Here is a 21777-nt window from a genome sequence, read left to right as displayed (position 1 = left end):
TACCAGCATTATTTCAATCCAAATCTGATCTTCACTCTTTAAATAAACAAACGGAAGCTATACCATAAGCAGACAGTAGAAATTATGTTGTTAAGGACACTGAAAGTTTCTAGCATTGAGCCTCCGAAGAGGCTGTTGATACCACAGGTAGCTGATGTGTGTTGGATCTCATGGTGGTTTGCAGTGCAAAGGTCTCAGCTCATTCATCTTTGGTTGCAAACTCATTAAAAAAATGCTTTTAAATGGTTACTTAATGTTTGAAGTACTACAGCCTGCTTCCCAGTCATCTTATTTGTAATAGTGTCTCATGTGTTGTGTCTCCTAGCTCTACATACAAACTACCACACTTACAATATCCATGAACTTAAGTGCTTCAGTGGCCCTGGGGATGCTTTACATGCCGAAGGTGTACATCATCATCTTCCACCCTGAGCTAAACGTCCAGAAACGGAAACGCAGCTTCAAGGCTGTGGTCACAGCAGCGACCATGTCGTCACGGCTCTCGCACAAGCCCAGCGACAGGCCTAACGGCGAAGCCAAAACAGAGCTGTGTGAGAACGTAGACCCAAACAGTAAGTACTGCTGATCTTCTGTTCGTTGGCTGGCTGGGGGTTTTGGAGACATTGACCAATATCTGAGGTTTAGGGTCTTCGTCTTATTTGGTCTTCTCAGTTAAAGATTTTTGATGTCTCACACATATATATAATTTTTTAAATTCTCTATTTCCTCCTCACTTTTTGAGTTGTGCCTGTTGGCAGCAACTCCTTTCAAAATGTTTGCTAGCTGTGAGTAACTCCTCCTCCTTTCCCTCCTCTGTGAGTGAGAAATCAGCAGCATCCTTCAGTATCAGACCCTTCAGCCTGTGTCAAACTCAAACCTTCCTAACCCTGGCAGGTACAGTTTCCAGAATGAACGGAGGGACAAAGGCCAAATTCATTGGTAACTCTCCTAACCTGAGTTATAATTTTGTTTCTTGCAGTTTCTTTACAAAAATCTCACCATCCTTGAAGATTCCCATTTAAGGATTTTATCCGGTCCTATAAAAGTGAATGCAAATCTTGCCACTGATTTAAAAGGAAAATAGATCGAAAAGATGCTTCCAGTTTCCTTAATGTGCATAGCATGGTATACTGTAGCACAAAATTACATACTGAGGCCATCAAATTTGATTTGCATTTGAATCTGGAAGGAGTTGAGGAAGGAGACAGCTGCACAACTTTGTAGCATATTGGAAAGGTTTAGACATGTCTGCAGTTTTTATGAAAAACAGATCTGAATGTGGAGAAATGCCCTTTCCTTGCCCATGATCCGTTCATCCATTTGCTGCTGAAATCCCTGCCACTTCTTGTCTATTAACTGCCATCTGAATATCTGCCTCAAAGCAGAAACTCTGCTGTCAAAGCAAAGTGAAAACAGCCAGAAAATTATTGACACAGCACTTTTCCTCCCTTTATTCACCCCTTGAGTATTTTTCTCTGATGTCTTATCATGCAGGTATACAAAATATATTCTAACTGGAAAAACAAAATTTGTCTTTGGAAACTGAACTGTCTGAACTACCTGAACTATCATTCTGACATAAGACAGTAAGGAAATGCTTCTCGTAAATTAAGGACCATATTATGCCTCCTCCAGTCATACTGAACAGAGCCCTCACTGCAAGAGGAAATATATTTATTTCCTGCGTTAGAGTATTACCCAGCAAGAGTAAGAGTTGCAGAGTCCTCTGCCAAGTCAAATTTCTGTTAGGTCACATTGGCCACAGTGAAGGAACGCCTTCCGCTGCCTCTGGGCTCTAAATCTACTCCTCGCTGTGATGCTGCTGCTGCTACTGAGGTCGAACCCTCCAGCGTGCAAACTCCGGCTGCTCCTCGAGCTGTTCGGGCAGCATTGCTGCCTGAGACGGCCAGGTCGGAACAGGCCTTGAGGATGGAGGGAGAGGAAGGGGAGGAGGAAAGGGGAGGGTTTTGAAAGACAGCTGGGGAAGGGCGGGTGAGTGTGTGCTGCTGAACTGCATTTCACTAATTGCTGTTCTGGTCAAATGGGTTGGAATTAGTTTCTCCTCCAGAAAAGTAAAAATCTAAAAATTTCCACTCAAAGACTTGAACAACAAGAAAAATATAAAAGTTCTGATGATGAAATGTTCAATGTAGAAACAGAGTAGACCCCTGTGGGAACTACAGCTTGCGGGTTTCCTACTCTAGGTTTCCCCTCCTGGTCTCATTCTCCCGTGCTGCATCTTATTGCTGTTTTCAGACTTCTGAGAATATTCTCCCCCTGCCAAAGAACAGTCAGATTTTTCCCTGGGAAGGAGATATGTTTATTAAAAAGAAATATTGCTCACTTAACCCGCCATATTCCTGGTAAAATACAAATTTTTTTCATCCAGGACTATATACTAGAATATGTTTTTAGGAGGCGGGAGAAGTAAGGGACAGAATCCCCCTGCTTGCCGAGAGGTACCACTTTCTGCCGTAAGCATCCAGTCTTCATCCTGGTTTTGTTAACACTGATTTAAAGCTGGGGTAAAGTCCACTGGGAATGAAACCCTCACAAATTCAAAATTAGTGTGCGTGAAGGGAAAATGCTTTCTGTGAATTCATTTGCTTACTTGTAGGATTCTAAAGCACATAAATTTGTTTGTTCAACCTAACCAGTCAGGAGATGTGCAATAGTATTAATTTATATGTCTTTCTCCAAGTACTGGGCTTTTAAATTTTTTATGGTTCGGAAAATAAATTTTCTTCTGAATCTTTTAATTATTTATATGTATAGTACCATCTGTTCATATTATCAGCTGCATCTACTACTACTATTTCATTCCCTGGATATGTGTGTTAATAAAAACTATTAGAAAATCAAATGAAATAAACTACCGCTGTACTTAAAGTATTTGGGTACATTTAGTCCCAGTGTGAGCTACTACTACAGTTAATGGGAGCTTTCCTATAGCATTCAATAGGTTGTCAATCAACCCCCTAATCAGGCAACATTCAGCATGTATATCTATACAAGTAATTCATTGAATACCTGAATTGAGTTTCTTTTTTCTTTAATTCGAATATTTTGCTTAAAAAAAATGTTGAGAGTTCCATTTTTAGGTGGAAAAATTGAAAACATATTAATAAGCTCAAAAAAAGCAATGCCATCCAAGCAAACTCCCCACATTTTCAGTGAAAATTTGAATATGGTCTCAATAAATAAATAAGGGTTTGATGTTTTCATAGCGATTTAACTTCAAAAAATATTTTATGCAGTGGATGGGGAAATTTTCAGAATTTTACCAATTGGAAAATAGGAAATGTGAACAAAAATTGCCCCAGATGTTTGCATCAATGCTGTGAGCGTCTTTTTCCATCTCAAATATCTTTCTTCAAAAAAACCCCAAAATAATGTATTTTCAGTGTCTCTCCTTTTAAATTGGTTTCGAACCACTAACGATTGCTAACAATTACCTACAGAGGCAGAGGGGAGGTGGGCAGCTGCAGCAGGTGCCTTCCTGGTTGAGACCTGCTGCTCTGAGGAGCACAGGGATGGGAAGTCCTGGTTGTCAGTTCTGTGCCAGGCTCCTCTGGAACTCGCTCCGTCAGGCTGGGAGTAAATTAATTGAAGGGGATTAAAGGATGAGTCTGAGACTCATCAGCACTGTGCAAAGCTAGCTTAGATGCAGAACTGGCTTAGCTACCAAGTGTTTTCTCCTAAGTGCAAAAGTACAGTTGGGTTTTCCAGTTTGATTTTCTATTGTATTTCCTGGTGATGCTGCTGTTCATGGCTTGCTCACGTACTGGAGACTGGAGTTGCCATTTCTATTGAAAATACACAAATATTTCATATCTCCTAAGAACCAATTAACACTGAGCCGCCAGCATGGGATTCATGTACCTCCAAACATTGGGGAATGTGGTGCCTAAGCCCAAATTTGTGACCTGTCCTATTTACATGCCAGAGTCAAAACCAAAAGCAAAATGTGGATGTTTTTACAGAAAAATAGCCTTGAAAAAAACCTCTATGATTTAGTAAACTTTAAAAGAATGCCTAATGAACTGAAGATGTGCATGTAAAACTGGAAGGCCTATAAATTACCCGAGTGGCTTCCTAAGAGCAGGTGGTCCTCAGCAGTAGCGCTGAGCATCATGTGGGTGATCTGCAGGAATCTGAGCTCAGAAAAAATGTGCAGGGCACTTAGGAGACCTGGGCTCAAGCACTGGAGTTTTAGTGTGAGTATAAAAGAAGAAACTGCATTAACATGGGAGGAAAATTACTTGAAACGCAGTGATCTTATATCCCACCTATCAGGAGGAATAGAGACTCACTGTGTTGCAACTTTTTATTTAGGATATATGGAAAGCAAGAAATTTCACAAGTTGAGCTCCCCAGCCATGTCCTGGGAGGGCTTTCGTGCTGAATGAGACATATTAAGGCCAAGCTTTTCAATTTAAAACTGCGTTACTTACGAAAACTCTCTTAATCATTCCAGTTTGCCATCTGGTATGTGCACGTTTTACTCATTCAACAGCTTTTTCCTGCTAATACATGTTTGCATCTGATTCAGACGAGCAGAATTTGGTGCACAGCAGCTTTCATCCGTGTAATGAGTTCATTCTGCTCTCGTGTCTTTGGTTGAATTTCACACTGTTTGAGAAGATGCTTCTCATCAAGTTCAAAGTTGAACAGATAGTGAGTGTTTCTGCTCGGTTGTCTGCTTGTGTTTCTGCTGCAAGAGCAGAGTGTCAGACTATGAGGAAAACATTTGAACCTCCAACCCATACTTAACTTACATTGAGATTTACATGTAATTGCTCCTTTTCCTTAGCAACTTTCTTTAATTCACGGCTTTACCAAATACAGAAACATGGAAATCAGCGTCTCGGTTGTTTGGTAATGAGGAGGTTGTGCTTCTCACAGGCTGGACAAGCAGAACTTACTGGAAGGGTGTTTGCTTTCATGCATTTCCCTCTTGAAGCAGCCATGAGAAGGAAGCCGAACTGCCCAGTGCTTCCTGGGAGCAGCTCTTCTGGCAAGATGCTTTTTTGCAGGAATTGGGGTAGGGTCTTTCAGGACTTGGCAGCACAGAGAGTGTTGGTCTTCCAGTGTCCCCATTTCCAGTCTCGTGGGAAAAATCTCAGTCTATGAGAATGGGTGTGGTCAAGTTTACCCCCCCTTTTTTTTGGCTTTTCTCTGTTCTATTTATAAAGCTCTGAGATCAAGATGAGTATTGCAGAGTAGCCCAGTACTATACAGTATTGAACAGGAGGCATGCAGCATCTCTGTGGCAAAGACCAAGTGCATCGAAGTGACAAACAACTGTTGGAAAGAAAGAGCAGCTCGTGGGAGGAGACTGCTTTCCCCAAGGAGTTTAACTGAGATTTGTTGAGAAGTGGCAAAAGAAAGGTCTGTCACCCTGGCCTAGCCAGAAAACTTTAAGGTCTAAAACCTTATAAGGGTCTAATTTTCAATAGGGTTATAAGTTTGTGCACTTTTAAGTTAGTAGGTGCTTTGAGGGCAAGATGACTTTTTCTCTTTCTCCTTTATGTAACACTAAGTAGAACTAACTTGGCAGTCGATTCAGTTTTCAGTAGTGAAGTGCAATTGCTGCTCGTTGTCCCCAAACAGACCAGGCATCATTTGCATGTTTCCATTTCAAAGCAGTGCTTTCCTGTGTGCTGTCAGCTCCTCTCTATTGCAACGGCAGCGAGAGCAGTGTGTGTCCATCCTCGTTTTTCTCCATGCGTTGAGAATAGACACTGACTTTGTGGGTTCCCATCAGTAAACTGTGGATAGCGTATGTGGAACACAAGCATCTCCTGTCTTCGACAGACATGCAGACACCACTGTGCAAATGCTCCCATGCTGTGCCCTGGTGTGTTTGTGTATTCATTCCTGTTTGTCCTTAACATCACTGACATGATGTCGCCTATTACATCTTTCTGAAGAAACTAAAATGGTTGTCGATGATGCTGAGGAACCTGAGATTGACTGCATGGGTGAGAAAGGACTGGGGAGTCTTAAACTAAAGGCAAAATGTTTCAGAGTTTGTTCAGGGGAGAGGAAAAAAAAATCAACCAGACCTACTCTTTTCTGAGCAGCTGCTCCCATGTTCAGAGGTACCTGAACTTCTGTGAACTGGTTCATTTATTTCTAACCCAGAGTTAATTTCATATAGTGGCGCCTCTCAGCTTTCCACTATCGCTGCTCTGATCTGAGCTCTTGAGTTGGATTAATGTCATGGCCTCCATGACAGGGCAAAATTTGAAGAGTTTATTGTGAACAGACGTATTATACATACCAATGTATTTACTTTTCCTGTAGACTGCATACCACCAGTAAGAAAGAGTGTTCAAAAATCTGTTACTTGGTACACTCTTCCACCTACTGTATAGCTTTTGCCTGCTTTCCAAAAAGGTAAGGAAAAATCTAGCTTCTTATTACTTTATTCTCAAATTATTATTATGATTATTGCTATATACATAAATAAATGAGGAATGTGCAGTAGTGCAGCTATGTTAAAACAAGTATCTAACTTAAAAATTGTTCACGTATCCATTACTAAAAGCTCCCATGTGAAGGGCTTGCTTTGAAAAGGGGAGACCCAGGACTTGGGTGATTTTAATCCCTGTGCTGTGCCCCAGCGAAACAAGGGACTGGTGGTCTTCTGTTTCCCACCAGTGGAGGTGGAGCCCATCAAGATGTAGATATTTGATAACAATTTAAAAAAGGAACAAACAAATAATCAAAAGTTAATTATGGCAATCCGATCTGACAACTAACAAAATGTTTTCTGAGTCATTTCTAGCAGCTTTACCAGCAGGGTTGCCTGGCAGCATAAAAATAACGTTTGCTAACATATGAGCAATCTTCTTTACAGTAAAATTTTAAATGGCTCAAAAAAAAGTTTTGCAAAATATTTTTTTCATCGTGGGTGATCCTAGTGACCACTCCTGAATTAACCACGAGTGAACAATTTTTGAGGGCTGGCTTTCTCTGAGTGTTGTGACTGCCTACGTGGTGATCTTGTGAGCTAATTTCGTTTTTGTGACTTCATCAGCCAGGAATTACTGCTTTTCTAGTGAAATTAGGGGAATGAGAAGGCATTTGATGTTGGTGACAAATAACTAACAACCATTAATAAATATTTCTCATATCTGCAATTCCATGTGTGTGCTCAGATGGCTTTGCCCACTCTTTTGGGGCTTTGCCCAGGTATGAAAGGTACTGGCCTGGTTGCTGCAGTTCTGTGCATTTGGTGCTAGAAGAAATTGCTGTATATAGCCTTCAAAACGTTTAGCTGATCTATAATAGGTGAGAACTTACATCAGCAAAGGTAGGAACGTTGCTTGAATTGAGTCTCTGAGTCCTAGGAAAAAAAGTACTAATATCTTTAGCTGGTGTAAATTGCCACAGCTCCAGTTTCAATTCAACTCGAGTTCTTCTGAAGTGTTCAAATTGCTTTTTATTGTATTTGAATCATGCCCATTATTCTAACTTACAGGCTCAGGCAGAAAGCCTTATTTAAGGTGTGAAGCTCTTTATGAACATCAGGATGACCTGCCTCACCAGAGGGCCAGAGTCAGAAAGGCTGATGGTGGCTGGTGTCAAGGGAAATATAACAAAGTAGTCAGAGAGGAGAAGGGGCTACTCAAAGTATTATTGCAAATCAAATGTGAAAGAGTAAAGGGTGACTGTGAAGATGAAATTGCCAAAGGAAGGAGATGCGAAGAATAGGAAGGAGATAGAAGAGACCCTAAATCTCAGGAGAAATCACTTTTTTATTTAAATTTTTAAAATATGTAAAATTTAAAGAATTAGGAGCTCACACAGATTTCTAAAAAATATTTTTTCCATGTAACATTATTGTATAAGGTAAGGAATTGCTCTCTGCAAAGGCACACAAATAATTTTGTCATCCAAGTCCTATAAAAAGCGATTGGCCATTCAGATTCATTAGGCAGATTTAAAAATTTAGGCCACACCAAGCTATGAAAAATGCTACAGTCGAGGATGGTTTGGGCTTGCGATGGTCTTGCCCACATCAGGGCTCTTCTGCATCAGGTATTGTTTTCCATTTCTCATCCATGAGTGTTTCTGTTCCAGCTGGACTGGTTGCTGTAGCTCTGGTTGCTATGTTTTGATTTGTTCTTCCAGGAATACAAAACAAAAAACAGCAAGAAACAATATACTGTATTAAAAGCAAAGCAATGATATCAGGAAAACATCAACTTAGTTGTAAATTGACACTTGTTTTGCTAGTAAGATATTTGTATGTAGGTATGAACACAGTGCTTAAGCCCTTACTTGACTACATCAATTTCTGCTATGCGATGCACAGAGAGATGCATTTATAATGCTTTTAAATTGTTTCCTATGAGTGACAAATAGGACTTCTTTACTGTTGAGACTGATGAAAATACAAGGCTTGAAAAACTCTACATGGTATGTGGGTCAGGGAAAAAAATTGTCCATCACCTGAACAAGGCGAAGAAACACCAAATGCTTTTGTAGAGTCACATTTGGTACTGTAGAAGTATCTGCAGCACTTTTCTCCTGACCCATCGCCAAGCAATACGCTTACAGGTCAGGAGGAAAAGACAGTCCAGTTGACTAAAGTGCTTGTGATATCTGAAAGACCTGGATCCGTCCCTTGGGCTTTCAGAGCCTCCCAGTGCAAGGCTAGCAAGTGGTGCCATGCTCCCTTACCCTTGTGCTCCTGTGGATGATGATGGTGAGATGCTCATGCATTGCGAATGGGATCACGTAAGTCCCAGAAAGACAGCTCCTCTCTTCTGCTGCCTTCTGGACTTGATGAGCAAGGACCATAACGTTTTGAGGGTAGCAGTCTGACGCTTCATGCCAACATCAGTGAATTCTTTTTCTAAGCTGGTGCAAAGACTATGTGGCTTTCTTGGGCGTGTCCCTTCAGCACGTTGGAGTTACTGACCACTTTGCCATGTATATAATACATACTGCTTAACAGGGATTCGCTTCCACGTAAGAAGGACAAAGAAAACCATGGCATGGGTTACTTTTTTGCTCTGGGAAGGACCTAAGTGATGCCCATGAGCTTGCTGTGCTCTGAAGTCTGCCATAATATTTATAAAAGCAGTCAAGGAGAGGCTGAATGGAGAGTGTACCTCTGCTTTTTTTGGTTGGATTATTATTACTGGGCCTTGTTGTTTCAGTTGCTTTTTGCAACAAGATGGTGCTGGTAGTCCTTCAGCACTTAAAGCTGTTTTGGCAGGGATGATGGTGAAACACTGCAACTCATCAGCAACCTTTTATCACTTGTCTGTGTTTTCTGGTGGACTTTGACTCAATCTGGGCCAGATGCTGAGTATGTCTAAACCACAGTGGTCCCATTGCTTTGAAGAAGAAATGTTGATTGATATTAGCTGAGGCTCTGGTCTCAAATTTTAAAACAGCAGCTGACCTTTCCACCTTAGCTATGTGCCACAGTGCTCGGCTGAGAGGGGTTAAGGACACAGAGAGGAGCAGCTACCTGCTCAGCAGAAATGTTTTCTGAACTTTGTACTGCAGCTGGCAGATCCTTGAACTTTGCATTCTTCTTGAATTCAGCTTGGGTTTCCCCAAAGCTGGTCCTGAGCACTGCTTTGGGCAATGAGTAGATCTCCAGTACTAACTGAATTAATTTGAAAGTGCCAATCATTGTACCTCTCTGCAAGGGCAGAGCTGGGAAGGTTGGCTTTTATACCGAGCAGGCCATTAATACCACTGAGGCTGTTAAACAATTATGGTCATATTAGGAGTGACAGTATCTCAGCCACAGTCCAAGGCAGGGGCTCTCCTGCCAGGGCCTGGGCACAGTGTGCTGCTTCCAAAAGGTTTTCAGTTGCTTTACTGAAGTCATTTTTTGCTTGATCTGTAATGCAGAGAAATTTCCATGGTGATTGCAAAGTGTAGAGATCATTTGTAAGGTATGTGCAGCACCATGTTATGTGAAGTCATTATGTTTCTTGGTCATATCTCTCCTAGAATATATATGCAATTACTTAGATTATGCTATAATGAAGCTGTTGTGATGTGAGTCATGACATGGTTTCAGACTGATCTTGGGCTTATGTTGAAAGAGGTAAATAGTTCGAGTTACCCTCTAGTGCCCAGGATTTTCCGTGCCTCTCCTCCTCCTGTGCACAGTCCCAGGGACCCCGGGACACCCCCAGGACCACCTACACCATCCAGCAGCAGCATCTCTGGGGACTGGGCAACTCTTTGAAGGCTTTGGATCCAAATTGTGTGACGTTCCATAGCTTGTCACACCTTAGAGTATGTGGTATAGAATAATTATTTTCTGGATTGAAGCATCATTTTCGGTTTAAATCTGGCCAGTTTCATCCTGAGAAAGTGCTCTGTGTTTAACCTCACTTGAAGGATTTTCTATTCAGTGGAGACTGCTAAGAAATGAGAATTTGCAGTCAAAATTGATAAGCAAAAAACTTTGATAGGTCTTCACTGCATCTATTTTTATTCTAGAATGGCTTACTGAAAGACTAAACATTTATCATAAATTTCTTCTATCAATGATATGCTTATTGTAAAAGTATCGCACAGAGATACCTCCAAATAAGCTTGTGCAACACCCCAAATTAGTCCCTAATACATATTTTCCTGTTTCCCAAGTTGTAAATTATTTTATTGACACAGTAGTTTCCACTTTATTTGGCTGATCATGGGACGAGTCACGTTGGGGGTGACCCCTGCACTGCCCAGGTGCTGCTGGGGGTGCAGAGCCCCAGATCTTGCCCTCAGTCTGTGCAAGAAGTGCTGCAGGAGCGATGGCATCCCCCTCCGCCGCACGGCATGGCATCGCCAGCCACAGAATGCAGCTGCTGCAGTGGCACCCTCTGTGCCATGGTCTGTAGAACTTCATCTGCAGAATGGATTTCAAGCAATAGTGGAGGCGCTCAAGCATAAAATATACAAACAAATTCACTTCCTTTTTTAGCATGTTTTTCAGTTAAAATTGGTTTTCTCTCCCCCTCCTGGAGGAAGGCTCAGTTCTTGAAGAGCACAGACTTCCCCCAGTTTCCTCTAGGTTAGAAAACGTGAGTGGTCTGAACTACAGAAATTTTATTTCAGGGTTAGGAGTTGGCTGGTCCCATTCCTCTGCAGGAGCTCGGCTTTGTGTTTTGTTTTCAGCTACTTTTTACTGCAAAACCTGAGCATTTTCCCTGTTCTTAACTGATACTTAAACTGCTTTTTATAGTTGTTTTGGACGTGGTGCAAAGGACCATGAACAGGTTGCCCAGAGAGGTGGTAGATGCCCCATTCCTGGAAACATTCAAGGTCAGGTTGGACGGGGCTGTGAGCAACCTGATCTAGTTGAAGATGTCCCTGTTCTTGCGGGGCGGTTGGACTAGATGACCTTTAAACATCCCTTCCAACCCAAACCATTCTATGATTCTATGATTCTATGACCATGCCCTGCCCATGGCAGGGGGTTGGACTAGATGACCTTTAAAGGTCCTTTCCAACCCAAACCGCTCTATGACTCTATGCCCAGGCAATAAATGGGAAATGGAGGGAATATTTATTTTATTGCGGCGAGGTGGCTGCAGCATTGGGGCTGGTGCCTTTCCCTGCGTTGTACTCTGTGTCTGGTCTCCTGCCTGTGGCGCAGTCCCAGATGCTGCAGTCTGTGAGTCCCTTACCCTGTCATCTAAAGGGGAGGACCAGGGCAAGACTTGCTGTGTTTCTTTTAGGAGACTTGCAGAAATACTGTTCAACATTGCTCGGATGGCACTTATTAAAGCTTTAGCAAAAACGTGTTTGCAACAGACTGTATTGCAATTGCTCCCCCTCAGGAACATTAACTCTTATTTTTATGTAACTTTGCATAACGTAGTTTGATAAAGCAGATAAAACACAATTTGCTGTTGTGCCACACTATGAACCATAGATGCATATTTTTCTTTTCCATTTTCTACAGTTCAGAGGTGCTTTTTTTCTCCCTCTTCTTATAATCACCATGTACTTTTTCTCCTGAGCTGCTTTCCCAGTGGTCGCTCCCTGTTAGGGACACATCTCTAATGCACACACACGGATCAAGAGATGCACACAGGTCCCTTCTACGCACCATTAGGCTCCTTGCACTCCAGTACTTTTGCAAATTTAAGCCAGAGACTGGCATGTAAGTATTTATTCCAGAATTACTTATGCAGTAGCACATATTTTCCAAGCAATAGCCCAGCTACATTTGATGAGGTTGAACAGTTGAACAACCTTTAATTTTGTACACACCGAGGGATATCCATAATGATGCCTGTTTTCCACGGTACAATTTTGCTGGTTTGATATTGTCTTATTTACTTTTTAAACTAAAAGATTTATACAGATACAAGCTCTAAAGAGATTAAAACATGGAGACCTAAAGTGCCTTAAGACCAATAAGCTGGGAAGAAAATACAGTTCAGTATGCTCTGAAGAGCGATGAGTAAAACTTAAATGTGCTGTTTGATGTTTTTGACACATTCATTGGTTTTGGTGAGTTCCCTTTCCCATGCTCTCCTCGGACCCTTCACCACCGGCGTGGCCAGGGGCTCCGGGGCAGAACAGAGCCCTCCCCATGGGGCAGGAGAGCAGCACCCCATCCCCGCAGCCACCAGCATGGGGCCGTGGCAGCTGCTGTCTCCAGATTTCTCCTTTAAGAAAAGGAAAAAGCAGGACTTTTGTTCCGAGAATGTAATTCCTCCCCCCTCCATTTGCATTTGCACATCCAATTTGCATTTTAATTTTTACCAGTTTCTCAAGGTCTCAATATCCATTTGAATCAATGTTTTCCTTCAGGTTTTATATATCCATGACAGCATCCTGTTGCCCAGCAGCCAAACTAGTGCCAGAAATTATTCTCTCCCTAACCATCCTGTGAGTGATACAAGGGGGGTTGCAATTATCCCTCTTGGCAATGCAAGGTTAGACTCTTCTCATGACATTTCAAACTGTGAAGGGTATCCCTCACAATGGATATATGTATTTTCAAACCATAACAGCACTTTGTATGGCTGAGAGCAGTACGTGTTGTTTCAAGGTTTCACTTAAAACCTCTCAGAAATAAGTTTTCTGCAACTGTTACTTGGATGAGACCTAAAGGTAGGTCAGGGGAAGCCAAATCTTCGTCCTTTTGACTTTGTTAAGCATAGCCGGACTCCAGCTACTTAGGAGATTATTGTGGTTTTTAAAATATTATTTTATGGCCAGGAAATTTTGCTGGAAAAACTCTTAAGTGTGCCAGTAACAAACCAGTAGATGCCAAGGGACCGTGGGGAGTTTGCAGCCTCCAGGTGCAGCACGGTTCCTCCTGGAGCCTGCGCCAGGTCCTCTCCTGTCTGAACATTTGAGGATTGGGTAACTTTCTTTTTACATCTCAAAATAACTACTTTTGATGATACACTTTAATACATTCACATAATTGCATGCTCCCATATTAATGATTTTGCAGACTGTCTCACACCTTTCATGACTTACATGATACGAGACTTGTAAACATGCAGGAAAGTGTCAGACTGTTTCTTTTTTTAAAAACTGAAATTCTTTATGCGCTTAAATGATCACCTTAGAGTTTGATGTTTGAACAATACTAGGTAAAACATTATTCATGGCTGTAAGTGTTTTGGATATTAAAAGCTTGGTAGCTAGATATATGTCTTTGAGACACAAATGAGTATTAATTAGTATATTAATATTAGTGTTCCTCTTTTGTTCAATTGTTTCTCTTTGTCTTTTTATGTGATCTTTTTTCCTAGGAAATCTGGAAGAAGAGTGAGCTGTAAATTTTGCATATATTGTTATACCTCATGGACCAGTCCCTCTCTCACTTTTTTTGCCTAATAAACTCTTAGTAGTGCTGAGTTCTCCCTTTGACTAATTTATCAGTCCTTACATCCTCTCAGGGAGAATTTGTCAAATTCATAAATTGTAATATCAGGGAAAAGACAAAGACTTTTGGCTCTCTTGTCTTCCATATATTTATAATGACTCTTTCTCCCGAGCAGGGTAAATGTCACCTTGACAGGACTCACTTGATGCTGTTCTCACGTGGTCGCTTGCTGTAGTCTCTTACAGGCACTCACATCCTCATCTGTGTTAATGAGGTGACTCAGATAAAGAGTTGTAGGATTATGAAATCAGACTTGACATTCTCAGCTTTATTTCACTGAAATCACTGGAATCGTCCCAGGCTAGGACATTGCAATATTTGGAGTCGTATTTCTTTTCTCCCCCACCCAAGCAATAGGAAGCATTGCAATTGCATTTTGCAGCCTTTGGGATGTGTACTCTTTTAATTGTTATTGCTACTACAATTATAACAAAAGTGTTCCCTAGAGCAGCCATGATCTGTAACCTCCGGTGCAAAACCTGACTCGATATAGTCAGGAATCTTCCAAGCCCAAGACAGATTTACAAACTCAGACACACAACGTTGTCTGGCCACTGAGGATGAAAGCGTGGATAGTTTGACTGGAAGTAGCTAGAAAAGGGATTTTAGGAGAGAACAACTAACGGCCTTTAAGTCAAAGACTGAAGGAAGGGTATGCTAAACTGCACTGTGTTTTGGCCTCTGAGGTAGTACGCAAGCTAAATTTGAGGTTTTACAATTTAGAGTCTTTGCAGATTTTCTTGATCTTATTCCCAGCTGGTGATTTTTGACCGCTAGAAAATTGTTTTGCAGCCATTTTAGTTTGCCTGTGGTTATTACCACCAGTTAATTGCAGTTATTAAATTATTGTTATTAACAGTTAGATAGACAAGCAGCCATCACTAACTGGCGCTGCAGATGGATTTCTGAGGCAGTGCACGTGGTATAAGCCCCGAGTACTCCCCATCTCGCTCTGCTGCCTGCCTGGAAAAGCCCCAGTGCAGTTAAATATTTGGGCTTGGTATGCAGACAGGACAGAAGAGAAAGGCCTTCAGTGCATGCTTGAGATGCAATATGCTGGGAAAGAAAATATTTCTAATGGACTGTGAAGTGCAATGGTTGTGCTTAAATGTGATGCTCGGTGGCCATTCCCTGCTGTAATCCGCTTACCTTCAGCTCAGTGGTAGCGGGGAGGGATTTCTTCACTTACACACATCGTCCTAGTCAGCTCTGCCCAGCAGCAAGCCAGTAACACATGCCTTCAGATACACATTTTATTTTCCTGTTTGTCAAAGCAAGGTGTAATTTTTCCTTTTTTTCATTTAAAAAAAAACCAAAATTCTGTGCTGAGTTAAAACATCTATGAAGAAGCTCTGCTTCGGTTCCCATGCAATGGTTTTATAGCCATCAGCACCGTAACAGCTGTTGCATACTGCAGGGAGCAAAGGATAATGAACTGAATTCTTTTAAGGACATCTAACATCTGGTTTAGAAGTGAGTAGCTTACATTTGTGATGAAATCTATACAGATAGTATACAATCTGTATAGATTGTATAGACAAGAGTAGAAAAAAAACCTCAGTGGTACAAAATCACGGTGTGGCGAGGTGTGCTACAGTCAACAGGATTAGAAAAGAATGAAGGCTGTCACAAAATCAAACATAACCTAGCAACTGCCTAGCAGTTACAGCCACATTTACCTGATAGCTGTCACGCCTCTGGTCAAGGTATTTCATTTGCATCTGCAATACACAGGCATGGGTGTCATAACGTTATACAAGCCGGTCCCTGCGTGCAGTTGTGTATCTTTGGTGATTTTGCCCAAGCCTTGATATATTTTGTCACCTTGTGGAAAACAAACCCATAGAAAATTTCAGTGTAGCGCTCAGAAATGACAGTGCTGATGAAGTGAAGGAGCATGTGAGTAAAACGAGCATGAGACACAGCTGAACATTCATTTGTCACTGACATAAAATAATACTGTAAAATGAGATAGGTATTGTTTTATGTTGACACAAATAGCAAACAGAGAATATATTTGTGCAGCAGGGGCCTGGGCTTGTTTGGTTTTTTGGGGCCAGTAAGCAGCAGCAAATAAAAAAAATGGCACATAAGAAATTAGCCTTTCTCAGTGTTTCTCTCTTATTGCAAAATGGGCACCACATTCACACCCAGCATCTCTGGAAAACATCACAGGTTTTTTTTTCTCTTTATTGGCTTCAGGAAAGGAAATGTGTGCATCTCTTTCAGTGATGTACGGTGATACATTAAAGAGGAGAGCATCCTTTTGTTCATGAAAATAGGTATTTTGACTTTGGGGTGAGATTGTTGGTTTTGAACTCTGTCTGACAGCAGGAACAAAGGCATGTTTTTATTTTCTAGCCATAGTGCAAAAAAAAAGGAAGGGAGTTATGTTAATGGCTAAATACATGTAAATGCCCATGAAATAAAATGGACACACATAATAGGAAAGAAAGGCATTCCAGTCCCAGGATCTGATGTTTGGCTTAGTTAGTCCTCTGTAACCCAGAGCACTGAGTCTTACCTGGGAGAAGAGTCTGGCACTGCATCTAGTGAGATGTCTGTTCTTGCTGTTCAGTGGAAAAAGAAAGAAAAAAAAAAATAGTTGCCATAGTTACACCACTTGTCATGATGCTTATCATGTCCATGGAATAAAGAGTCATATATTAAATCTGTACTCTTATTAATATCAGCTGTTAAACATTTCCAGGATATTTGAAATCAAGACTTTCTGCAAAAAAATTAAATGTTGATTGCAGCAAAATTGTACTGTTTAACCATGCAGCTCAGAGTGTAATTTTGTTAGACACTGTATTACAGAATTATATACCATGAATAAATTTTCCAGTGAATTTAGCCTCTTTGCACTTCATGAACATTCTTGATTTTTCTGTTAAGATATTTGTTACTTGCAACTCTTTGCCAACTAGTTTGAGCAGGCCAACTTGAAGAAAAGGAGGGGAGTTCCTTTCAGGTGAGGAACTGCACCCTGTCAGTGGTATGGTATTGCGTTTGCTCCATACTGAAGTAGTTCAGACTTCCCGCGTGAGAGGGATGAAGACTGTGATTGCTGTGCATGTGTCCTCGTTCGCTTTCCAGGGCAAACGTACCCCAAATATCCATGTAGGCTAACAAACGCACACACGCACACGTTCTCTGCGGAAGAATCAGGAGTCTGCGCATCTTTCTAAAGCCAAGAGACCTGCAGTTTAATGTGGTATTATTCTTCTGTTTTAAGGTGGTGTGCCAAATTATAAAGCGTTAGGGGAATACAGTTTAAAATGTTTTTTTAACATGTGTAGCAGAGTCTAATGTTGAAAGAGTATCTTTACTGCTCTCTGATGACCCTTGGGCAGTGACCCCTGCCATTTGGACTTTCTCATACAAGGTTCATCTCCTTTGGGGCAGTGAGACAGTGTCATCCTCCCAGTGGTGGATCTTGCCAGAAATGGCCCGTAGCCAAGCGTCCCCGTACTGCACACGTTGCCTTTTATATGGTCTTAATCTTGCCAGTAGCATCACAGGGCTGGAGCTCTATAGACCCCCTCTCTGGAGGGAGAGGTAACAGACCCAGGTCTTGCAAGCAAAGCCACGCCGTGCTGGCTGAACCCGGTCCCGTGCAGCCAATGGGGCATCCCCGGGGGTGCCGGGACACCTGAAGAGTAGAGAAACCAACCAAAGTCCCCACCGGGCTCTGCGTGTGTCACAGCAGGACGAAATGCGGTTTCCTAAGGAAATGACCTAACAAAAGGTTGGCACCAGTTTCTTCTGGGATTATGCTGACTCAGAGACACAGAGACAACCCAGAAAGGAGGTTTTGGTGCAGTGTAAGTACAAGCCAGGCGGAGTCCTATCACGGGTTTGGCCCCAGTGTACAATGTGCCTCACAGAGCACATAGTCACTGCCCCGAGCAATCGGGATGTGCTTGGGTAATGGAAAAGTCTCCATAAAAACCGGTACAAAATACAGCTCTGTATCCAGTGTTTACCAAGGGAAATTCATCTCTTCAGAGGAGAGGATGTACCGAGTAGGAACCAGTTACCCACGGGATGTTGAAGTGTTTGTTCAGTCTTTTCTATCATTATGTTTTCCTGGAAAGAACAAATGGAGCAATAAATATGACACTTAATTGTGATTTAAAATAAAACTATGACCTGTTTCTCTCACACAGGGAGATTGTATTCGGTGTAACCTTGTCATCCACGTCCGATGATAGCTTCAGATTAACAGTCCTTTGGCGAGATGTCATTTTTCTCCCCGTTGCCTGGTTCCCTTGTCATGCACGTCAGAAGCAGAGCTGTGGTTTGCTCAGAAATGTGACTGATGGCGTGAATGGGCAGTTTATTGACTGGGAGATTGACTTGGACAAAATCCAAATTCTGCAAAAGTTTTCTCTCCAGGTGTCATCTTGGTTTCAGTTTTCTATTGAAAAATAATGTGTGTCTTTCCAAATTGTGAGAAATATGAATCTGGTTCTGACTCTGCGAGTGCCTGAGTTGTTTAGTTGAAATGGGCTGCTTTGTTTGCGCCCAGGTCCTAGCAAGGCTTTTGGTTTGGCACTGCACAGAGATACAGCCACTGCATTCAGGGGGCTGTTTGGAGGGTAATGCGCTAGTTTGTAGGAAAAAAAACTGGAAATAAACACAGTAAATAATGGAATTGCTTGTAATTCATTAAAAGAGTAAACAGAAAATACCTCTGTACTCTAACTCAGTGTGAAACCCGTAACTGAATACAGTTGGGAGAAAAAAAAAAAGGTTGTTCAATCCTATATTCATGTTGTTTAGCAGCTGCACAGAAAGTTTGTTTTCTTGATTTTTTTTTTTAATTAAGTACAATGATTAATTGCAAAACATTTTCAATTCTTTGATCATTGAGTGGATAAAGTAGCTAGACACGTAAAGCTATATTTACTGAATGTGGGTATAAGAAAGAAAATTATGATGTGCGTGATTACTTTATAACCGTGTATTTACTTGTGTATCTGCTTGGGTGAAAACCCAGGGATTTTCACGGAGAAGTGCTGGGGTATTGCTAGGATAGGGGCTGACTGAAGAAGAGTGCTGTTTAGGCAGAGTGTCAGATATGGGTTTGGGTGGGTTTTTTTTTTTTATTAGTCCTCAGTAGCTGGAGAGAAGGGAACAATACATCGCAGGATTCCAGGACGAGCGATGGAGAGATGTGACCCAGCTGGAGAGCGTCACCGCTGTGCTGGGCAGAGCAGGGCAGCTGCAGAGCCCCCCGGCCGTGCCGAGGGGCCGGGAAGGGCTGGCAGCAGCAGAGGAGGGCACGGGGCAGGGCAGCAGCAGAAGTGGAAGGAGCACGAGGCGCTGGAGGACGCTTAGGAGCCAGTTCAGGAACAAAGTCCAGAGGTAGAGAGGAATCGTTTTCTTAAAGCTCTGACTTCAGGGGCTCCTTTGGGATGTTTTAGAAGATCACTCAGGTCATAATTTTAATTATGTTTCATGCAAACTGTTTTCACAATTGGCTTTAACAGCTCTCAACAGAGCCTGGCTTTCCAGGTAAGATAACCAAAGTACTGTTAATTACTGTGTTTTAAGCAGGTAAAAATAATTTGCTACTATTTGTTATCTTTCCAGTCCACAGCATTCAAATGGAAACATTTTAAATGTAGTTTAAATTAGTATGTTTTCTGTACTGTCAGCTCCAATTACGGAATAATATGAATTGGTTTTGTTTCTTCCCTGCCATGATCTCATAAAGATTTGGAAACACATTTCCTAATGTGTTTCCAAAGATCCTGTTTCCAAAGATTCCAAAGATTTCCTAATGATTCCTAAAGATCCTGTGCACTTTTCTAGCTACGCGATGGGGCTTTTGCACGCTCCTGCCTGCAGTGAAGCACGGTGAATTTAGTCGCTGTGGAAGTGCATACGGCGACTCTGCTGTCCGCTGGGAATCAGCTCCCGCTGCGTGCTCCCCGTTGCCTCCTCGCTCAGAGGGGGATTTCTGCTCCCTGGTCTGATCCCCTAACTACATCTCACCACGAGGTGCACAAGCGTGCCAGCCAGCTATGTGGCTGTTCCTCATGCCAGGTCTTCTTTAAGCCTCTCTGCAATCTTTCATTTGCTGGAAGCATTGATAAGACTTTCTGCTGTTTATCCTTTGATCCCAGTGTTGCAGATACTTTCAAACTTCACCTGACCCAGAAGTTTTTATCTGCAAAGCAGACAAGTAGGAGATAGGAGAAAGATGCGGCCAAACATGCTCAAGATTGATGTTCTTCAGCAGTACAATACTTTGTTGATTTTAGCCTTTATTTAGGAGGGTACAACTAATCCTTTTCTATTGCAATCTTATTACCTGACTCAAAATCTCCATCTTCATTATCTTTCCAGCAAAATCATGATGATTTTTTAGGCCGTAAACAGTATGTGTCTGGCTCTGTTCTTTGACTCAAAGTCACATTTTCTTTTAATGGCTCAGATGGGAAAATTAATATGGTGGGCTGTTGGCAGGGGAGAAGGTCCGTGGGGCGCACAGTTGCTTGCAGCAGAGTGCTTGAAAACCACAAGAAACACAAAACCGCTCCTTGTGTCCAAGTGGAAAAATACTATAGAAGCGTCATAAGAAACCAATAACTTTCCACATTATTTTATGCTATACTGTAAATTTTTATGGCAAGCAATACTGGCTCTGCTGAAATCAGCAGGTGCCTTGCCCTTGACTTGAGTGGAAGTGGGATTTCAGCCGCAGGGTCCAATACCACTCTTGTCTGTAGAGCTGGAGCTTAACTGTGGAGTTCACCATTACGCTGTCCTAAAAATGGAAAGTGTATGTTTTGTGCTACATTCTATAGGATTTTTCCTTACTTGTCTTTACAAGGACAGATTAAATTTGCAGTCCACAGGGCAACGTTAGAGAAGTGTAACAGTTACCCTCTGGCATTAGGCAAAACTTCCAACCACATACAGCTCTATTTCTTTCCTCTTGTGCTAGAGAAGTGTGGCTTTGAAGGCAGTGCATGAGCTAGAGTTCATTATTTATCCAGTGCACTATATGAAGATGTGCCCAACTTTCAAATAAGCTATTCATTCTTCTTTTATTTTCCTAAAGAGGTAAGTGCCATGTGCAATGGTGCATACTGACTTTGCAGAATAATCTTTACATCATTTTGTGGGTTTTAGGGTGATCGGTATGATAAGCATCCCGTTCTTTCTGGGATTCATTGTGGGAAAGCCTGCTTCACTGAAACTAATGGGTATTATTCTGCTCGAAATGAAGTCAGAATTTTCTAGCTTTGTACTGTAGTGCAAGCATCTGTCTAATACAATCACTTTCTCTACATTGTCTGAGTTTAGAATTTCTTCATCCCTATTGAGAAAAAAGTTCAACAGCAGATTGGTCTCAATCTAATACATCTGCAGAATGACAAAGCAAACATATATTTTATGTACTCAAACCCTAACAAACTATCTTAGGCTATAAGAATGTCATGTCGTTGCCACTTTGACCTGAACTGATTTCTATCATTATGCCATTATCTCACCCAAGAACTGCTTTTATTATTCTTCCTATCGGATACTTTCTCTGTTCTCACAAAAAGTGCATCATAAAAAAACCTGATGAATTAAAAACATATGCCTCTGATAGCACTACTACTTGAAAGCCTTATAAGCAAAAATGGGCTTTTGTTTAAAGAAAAACCTACTTCAAATCCCAGTGTGCCCTGGGGAACTGGCAAGGTCGTACCCTTGCTTCCTATTAAATCCTTCTGGGAACTTTGAAGCAATCCTCGTTAAAAGAACCCATTACATTGGATATTTGTAATTGTTACTTATGGCCCTGGCACTACTCTGTACGACATTTTGCCAGTCCCCTGGGTTCAAGGCTCACTTCAAGTGTAGTTATATCATTCACTTCACTA

At 41.7% G+C, this 21777-nt stretch overlaps 1 protein-coding gene across 4 annotated transcripts in view; it reads left to right on the top strand.

Annotated features, from left to right (window-relative positions):
• GRM7 (glutamate metabotropic receptor 7) overlaps positions 1 to 21777 on the top strand; it is a 313281-nt gene that overhangs the window by 280389 nt on the left and 11115 nt on the right. For 2 of the 4 annotated variants that reach the window (XM_072876291.1, XM_072876292.1), the window contains exon 9: positions 326 to 572. In XM_072876291.1, the coding sequence (XP_072732392.1) occupies positions 326 to 572 (247 nt within the window). Of the gene's footprint in view, positions 1 to 301; positions 573 to 6309; positions 6391 to 21777 lie in introns of those variants that run through there. The other 2 variants (XM_072876290.1, XM_072876293.1) reach the window with 2 other exon arrangements.

Source organism: Ciconia boyciana, chromosome 11 (assembly GCF_034638445.1).
Source record: "Ciconia boyciana chromosome 11, ASM3463844v1, whole genome shotgun sequence".
NCBI classification, from domain to species: domain Eukaryota; kingdom Metazoa; phylum Chordata; class Aves; order Ciconiiformes; family Ciconiidae; genus Ciconia; species Ciconia boyciana.
This window is presented reverse-complemented; position numbering and strand designations above follow the sequence as displayed.